Source organism: Lethenteron reissneri, chromosome 24 (genome assembly GCF_015708825.2).
Source record: "Lethenteron reissneri isolate LAM-NWPU_2019-01 chromosome 24, ASM1570882v1, whole genome shotgun sequence".
Classification (NCBI taxonomy): domain Eukaryota; kingdom Metazoa; phylum Chordata; class Hyperoartia; order Petromyzontiformes; family Petromyzontidae; genus Lethenteron; species Lethenteron reissneri.
Window position 1 is genome coordinate 9,076,227 of NC_083802.1, and position 7,106 is coordinate 9,083,332.

General features: G+C 48.5%; 2 protein-coding genes across 2 annotated transcripts in view; one reads left to right on the top strand and one right to left on the bottom strand.

Annotated features, from left to right (window-relative positions):
- LOC133346337 (methylglutaconyl-CoA hydratase, mitochondrial-like) overlaps window positions 1-1,238 on the bottom strand; it is a 7,834-nt gene extending 6,596 nt beyond the window's left edge. The window contains exon 1 of the mRNA XM_061557832.1: window positions 1,152-1,238. Within this exon, the coding sequence (XP_061413816.1) occupies window positions 1,152-1,238 (87 nt within the window). The remainder of the gene's footprint in view (window positions 1-1,151) is intronic.
- Window positions 1,239-1,300: 62 nt separating this feature from the next.
- Window positions 1,301-5,888, top strand: LOC133346539 (transmembrane protein 205-like). Its single transcript, XM_061558187.1, has 5 exons — window positions 1,301-1,341; window positions 2,141-2,262; window positions 3,527-3,690; window positions 4,414-4,587; window positions 5,235-5,888. The coding sequence occupies exons 2-5, from the start codon at window positions 2,163-2,165 to the stop codon at window positions 5,409-5,411; spliced, it is 615 nt and encodes a 204-aa protein (XP_061414171.1). The 5' UTR covers window positions 1,301-1,341; window positions 2,141-2,162; the 3' UTR covers window positions 5,412-5,888.
- The last annotated feature ends 1,218 nt before the right edge of the window (window positions 5,889-7,106 follow it).

A 7,106-nucleotide genomic window follows, 5' to 3' on the forward strand; every position in this document is an offset into this window, starting at 1 on the left:
GATGAGAGGGGAGAGGTAGGAGAGTGCGTGGAGGGGAGTAGAGTGAGATGAGAGGGGAGAGGTAGGAGAGTGCGTGGAGGGGAGTGGAGTGAGATGAGAGGAGAGAGGCAGGAGAGTGCGTGGAGGGGAGTGGAGTGAGATGAGAGGAGAGAGGTAGGAGAGTGCGTGGAGGGGAGTAGAGTGAGATGAGAGGAGAGAGGTAGGAGAGTGTGTGGAGGGGAGTGTAGTGAGATGAGAGGGGAGAGGTAGGAGAGTGCGTGGAAGGGAGTAGAGTGAGATGAGAGGGGAGAGGCAGGAGAGTGCTTGGAGGGGAGTGGAGTGAGATGAGAGGGGAGAGGTAGGAGAGTGCGTGGAGGGGAGTGGAGTGAGATGAGGGGAGAGAGGCAGGAGAGTGAGTGGAGGGGAGTGGAGTGAGATGAGAGGGGATAGGCAGGAGAGTGCGTGGAGGGGAGTGGAGTGAGATGAGAGGGGAGAGGTAGGAGAGTGCATGGAGGGGAGTGGAGTGAGATGAGAGGGGAGAGGCAGGAGAGTGAGTGGAGGGGAGTGGAGTGAGATGAGAGGGGAGAGGTAGGAGAGTGTGTGGAGGGGAGTGGAGTGAGATAAGAGTGGAGAGGTAGGAGAGTGTGTGGAGGGGGAGTGGAGTGAGATGAGAGGGGAGAGGTAGGAGAGTGTGTGGAGGGGAGTGGAGTGAGATGAGAGGGAGAGGTAGGAGAGTGTGTGGAGGGGGAGTGGAGTGAGATGAGGGGAGAGGTAGGAGAGTGCGTGGAGGGGAGTGGAGTGAGATGAGAGGGGAGAGGTGGGGGAGTGCGTGGAGGGGAGTGGAGTGAGAGAGGGGAGAGGTAGGAGAGTGCGTGGAGGGGAGTGGAGTGAGATGAGAGGGGAGAGGTAGGAGAGTGCGTGGAGGGGAGTGGAGTGAGATGAGGGGAGAGGTGGGGGAGTGCGTGGAGGGGAGTGGAGTGAGATGAGGGGAGAGGTAGGAGGGTGCGTGGAGGGGAGTGGAGTGAGATGAGAGGGGAGAGGTAGGAGAGTGCGTGGAGGGGAGTGGAGTGAGATGAGAGGGGAGAGGCAGGAGAATGAGAAATCCACAATAGGTTCACCAATAAACTGCCACGGCACTGTTGACAAGGCCGGTTGCACATGACGTCACGCACCCCCGACGTGACTTGAGTGTTCGCGCGAGACTTGACGTCACGCATCCCCGAGGTGACACTGAGTGTCCCCGCGAGACATGCCGTCATGCACCCCCGAGGTGACACTGAGTGTCCCCGCGAGACATGACGTCACGCGCTTGGGTGGTCCTCTCGGTTCGAACTTTGACCCCGAGCGCCAGGAGCTGGATCTGTTGAGTTAAACTCGCGCTCGCTCACACAAACACTCTAATTCGTCTTAATTCGACTTAATTAATACACTCTAATGCAAACACTCTAATTAGTTTTATACATACACTCTAAATAGTTCAACACAAACACTCTGATTAGTCCGATACACTCGAATAGTCGAATACGTTCACTCACGCGTCCACCCTAACACACGCACACACTGCAACTTGGTGACGTCAGGGTGGCCGTGAAGTCACCACGGCGTGTGTGCCAGGGCTAGTGCACTTGGAAGCCTTCACTTGAAGTGTGGGAGGATCTACGGGATATTTGTCTGTGTTATGTTTCAGGTGTAGGTGTGTGTATTATAGATGTTAACGTGTGTGCGATTGTGCACAGTTCAACTGTGCAAGTTTTAATTTGTTTAACGAGATGAGACCAGGGGATGTGTGTTTGTCTCATTCGCAAGATGTCCCTGGGGGTCACCAAATTTACAAAAGCAATAACAACAATACAGCAATGAAGCAGTATTGTGTTGTACAGGTGTGGCTGGCCAGGCGTGTGTGTACAGGTTCGATCCACGCTCACGGCCAACCCGCCAGTGATGATTATCTGAACCAGTCTTGGGCCTCCACTAGGTTGACTCAGCCTCAAAATAAGTACCTTGGTGCGGGTGTGTAAACATGGCAACTGGGGAGACAAAGGCGGTCGGGCGTGGTGCTGGCCACCCACCCCCGTGCCGACCAAAGGTGCTCGCTAAACAGCACTTGCCCAACAGTGTGTGAAGGTTATAGGGGGATCTTTGTCTTTGTGCGTGTGTACAGGTGCGTCCAGGTGTATGCGACAATGGCGATGGAGGGCGAGCCGGGTTTTGTGGTGAAATTCCTGTACCTCCTGACCCTCTCCACTGCGTGGGGCATGGGGATCTGGGTGACATTCATTTCAGGTATGAATGCTTTATCATCACCATCATGAGCTTTAGCCAAATTCTCCCAACCAGGTGGCTCCTACATCATGAAACCTCCTTTGCCAGTAGCAAGATGTAGTAATAGGTTGTTACCCTTTTTTTCTGGCACCAAAACTGACACCTTTATACAAGGGATCATGTTTGCAATAACCACAACACAAGCCAGATAAAAACCTATTACTATATCTTGATACTGGCAAAGGAGGTCTCATAATGTAAATGCTTACCCCGAGCTCTCAATACTCTGATAGTGCGCCTTTTGACGTCATCTGGTCTCACACCAGTGGAGAATAGGCTCTAAGAAAAGCCGTCTCTGGTGTGGACCAATCAATTTCAAGGGCAGTGCATATCATTATCAGAGTTGTCTCTTTTTGTTTGCATTTTGACTGCTTGTGTTGTGGTTATTGCAAACATGATCCCTTGTATAAAGGTGTCAGTTTTGGTGCCAGATAAAAGGGTAAAAACCTATTACCAGGTGGCTCCTCCTTGTTTCTCCCAATGTTAGTATGTCTCTTCCCCAGCATATCCTCATCTCTTCTCATATTCTCCCGTAACATTTTCACCATATCTCCATGTGTTTGCCCCTACATCTCCACCGTATCTCTCAGTTTCCCTGTGGCATCACCCATCGCTTCCATATCTGGTCCCTCGCTCTCCATATCCCCATGTTTCCGTGTCTCCCCAGGTCTACTCTTTCACCAACACATTCCAACCCCATGTTCTCTCACCTGTTCAGGTTTCATGATACATGGATGCCACGGTGGCTAGATGTGAACTACCCCGCCTGGTATACAGGAGGTCGTTGGTTCTATCCCAACCCTGACGACTGTATATTTGGAGTTTGCGGTGTCCTCTCTTCCCGTGGTCGTGTGGGTTTTTTCTCCGGGTCCTCCGCTTTTTTCCCTCCACATTTAGAAACATACCTTTTAGAGTATTAGGCTGCTATTCATTCCCAAATGATAAACCATGTCGGTGAGCTATCATGTGGCCAGGTCGCTCCTGAAAAAGACCAATATTTTTATTATTATTTTATTATTTCCCTTCTACGTGACTTTACCGAAAGAACCAAGTAGATGAATCCCTGTCGTCATGAAAGCTTTAAATCGAAATTTAGACCTATATAGCTCAGTGGGCCTTACCTGGTAACATAACAAGTTTTTGTTTAGTTTTTAGTTTACTTCGCCACTCCATTCCCACCCCCATGCACCCCCCCCCCCGCCCTCCTCGTGTTCTCTCTCCGCAGGTCTCATCATGCGTCAGCACCTGCCGCGCAAGTGGCTGCGCAGCGTACAGGGCCTCCTCTTCCCCATCTACTTCATGCTCGGCTCGTGCTGCTCCATCCTCAACCTCGCGCTCTTCGCCCTCTACCACCCGCGCGAGGCGCTCGATACGCAGGAGGTGGTGCAGGTCAGAGGTCGTAACTTGCTTCTCGCTTCTAACGCGGAGATCACGGACGGCGTTCGCCTCTCACTTCCTCGCAAATCGCGTACTGTGACCGGTTCTTGCTTCCCACCAATCACAGATGGCATTTATGTGTTTCTCATCTGATGAGCTCATGCTGATAACACAATTGCAAACTTGACTTGAAGCTTTCGTGACTGCAGGAATTACTCTTTGGTTCTTTCGGTAAAGTCACGTAGAAAGAAAATAAATTAAAGAGATGCACAACATTGACACACAGAGTGTATCTGCTGTGTGTCTCTCTCTGTGTGTCTCTGTGTTGTTCTCTTTCTGCTTGTATGTCTGTCTGTGTCTCCGTGTCTGTGTTTGTGTCTCTCTCTCAAATTTAGGCAATCTTGGAAGAAGGTAATCAACCAGGTAAGGTGCTGACTGTTGTGTTAGCCGACTCTCTGTGTTGTATTGCATTGTATTTCTAAGTTCACTCGGTTTGTTTTCTACCTGATGACGATTGCTTGTATTACAATCGAAACGTCCGTATTATATTATTTAAATGTATTTTCTTTCTATGTGACTTTACCGAAAGAGTAACACAATTGCAATTAATTTAAAATAAATAAACCATTAATTTTTGTTAATTGATAAATCTTCATATTCCAACCATCCACAGGTGTGTCTGTGGCTCCCCCCACTCACGATGCACGCCCCCCCCCCAACCTCACATCTGTGTAGATGTGGCTGTGGCTCGTGTCCGTGGTGAGCTGGGCTCTCAACGCGCGCTGGTTCAGCGACACAACCATCACGAGCCTTGAGAAGATGACCGCCATAGAAGTAGAACACGGCATTCTGGGACAAGAGCCCGCCCAACCGATCAATAAGGAAGGGCCGGCTTCCGGCCAATCACAGGTGGGTGTGATGGTGGAAATTTTCAAACGAATTTTTGCATTCTTTAATTAGACCGGTGGGGTGTGTGTCACTGTGGTCACAGCACTAACATTGTTTTAAAATTCATGTGTTTAATTCCCAGTAGGGGGTAAGATCAACTCATTCATAATTTATGATCCACATATAACATCATCATTGTCATCACCCCCTTTGTGGTTAACAGTGATTGTATTACACATAGCCTGACCATCACCAAAGTAATGTGGAATATTTAACACCGGCTACAATGATGTACGCTGCCCCACGGTTATTGAGGGTAGGGATATGTTAACTTTCTGATCTGCTCTTTGAGCAAGGGTAACCTGGTTTCCTACAGAGATGTAGGTGTTAGTCGATCCTATTAAAATGGTTCAAGTATAAAATACACAGTACAGCAGTGCGACAATGACCCATGACGAGAGATTGATTTCAGCTGGGACTATCCGGGTCAGTGGCCTGGAAAATATTTCCACACCTGGGACACCACATCCAGTATACATTTTGCAATTACTGTGGCTACTCTTCACATGCCACCTCCAGTTCAGCAGCAACCCAGGAAATATTCAGTGAGAAATTAAGACCTGCCTATGAACACTGACCCCCAAGAGTCGTGTTTTTTCACCATGCAGAACGCGCAGGACATGAAGGAGAAGTGTGCCCAGCTGGAGGAGCGCGACCAGAAGTACAGTCGCGCTGTCGGGCGATTCCGTCGATACCACAAGGCCTCCCTCTTCGCAAACTTCGTCAGTCTGGGCTGCACGGGGATCAGCCTGGCACTCGTGGCACAGCACCTCGGAGCTCTCTGAAGAGGGGCCCGAGTTGGCGAGTGGCCAGGAGAGTGGCTGGATAGGTATAAGGGTGGAGCCATGAGTAGAAGGGTGGGCTGGTGAGTGGGTAGGCAGGTGATTGGGTGGGTAAGTGGGTGAGCAGGTGGGTGAGTGAACTGTTTTTAAGTGTTTAGTTTGTTGCTCTGACCCGCACCTCTGATTAGCGCGGTTGGCAATGTACGGTGCGAACGAAGTTCAACTAACATACATTTGGTGAAGGTGTTTGTAAATGGGTGAGTGGGTCGGGAGATGGGTAACATTAGTGAGCACTGAATGAGCAGTGAGTAGGTGGATGAAAGCGCTGGGTCTTGTAGTTGTTTTTGAAGCACGTCTTGATGCATATCTTTCTGTAACATTCCGTTCAATTTTTTACGTCCAATTGAGGTCACTTTAACACTACTCCTAATCGCACCCTCCCCAAATCCCCAATTGTGAAAATTAAAACACTGAATCAGAGTCGTTGTCGTCCTTGTTATATTTGCATACTTTTTTTTATTTTTTTAACAAAAACCAGATGCGCATGATCAATCGCTCCAAGGCACGGGATTTTGAGTTCAAGGTTAGTTTGGAGTTGTAGGTAGAGAATAGGGGTAAGTTAGGGTTGGTGTTTAACTATACAAAAGAGTCCCAAGTGTCCACCACAACTACAGCCAGAAACAAATACCCTGTTTAGAACGATAGAGCACCTATTGAGGTCTGCATGGCTCACAGAGTTCATGAGGCCAGTACCAAGCCCAGCCACCGTCTTCTCCCCAGTGCTTAGGTTTAGATTCCACACATTTATGGCCCAGTCAACTTACAAGAGGCCCAATACAGGGCTCAGATACTACGTATCGCTGATGTTATGCACTGCAACTTGGAATCGAACCCAGGTCACTGGGATTGTAGTGCAGTGCGCAAACTATTACACCATTCCCTCACCCCACAAACACAAAGGTTGCCCATATAGCCTCAACACATTGTTGGGTTAAGTGCTGTTACCAAGCACCTATCAAGGACAGCACGGGACGAGGGGTTGGGTGGCCAACACCATGCCTGGCCCCCTTTGCCTCCCCAGTGCTGATGTGTTTCGACACTGCACCAGTTACTCATTTAAGGCTGAGTCGACCTACCACATACACACTCGCACACACACACACACCTTGTTCCCTTCCAGTGTTCAAAGCAAGATAAACATTTTGTATAAGAAAATAAAACTTAAAAATATATATTTTTTAAAACCCAGTAAACTTGTTACCCCAGTAGTGTTCAGATTAAATGTACAACCTAAAGATAAAGCACACGTATACATATATTTAGATATTTACATACAGATACAAAGACATACACATGCAACACAGTCGAGATGTTTTTAGAATGTTTTGAGAATATAACTGTTAAAATGAAGCATAGTGAACACTCACTCTTACTCGAATACCAACCTTATCCCTAACGTGAATGTAAACTAACCATAACAGTATCCTGAAAACCAACATCAGCCCTAAACATAACTCAATTGTTAATCCTAACTTTAGCCCTACCTCAAATACTATAACTGAAACCTAACTCGAAGCCGAACCCATTTGCGCTAAACCCAACACCAACCGTAATTCCCACCTTGAACGCCTAATAATACAACCACCCCTACACTTCTTTTTTATATTTCGATTTAAAGCTTTCGTGACTGCAGGGATT

What these genes read in the sequence shown, in the direction of transcription:
- LOC133346539 (XM_061558187.1), top strand. Translation starts at nt 2,163, where the DNA reads ATGGCGATGGAGGGCGAGCCGGGTTTTGTGGTGAAATTCCTGTACCTC. An exon ending in ATACGCAGGAGGTGGTGCAG is followed by an intron (nt 3,691 to 4,413) that starts GTCAGAGGTCGT and finishes ACATCTGTGTAG; the next exon opens with ATGTGGCTGTGGCTCGTGTC. An exon ending in CGGCTTCCGGCCAATCACAG is followed by an intron (nt 4,588 to 5,234) that starts GTGGGTGTGATG and finishes TTCACCATGCAG; the next exon opens with AACGCGCAGGACATGAAGGA.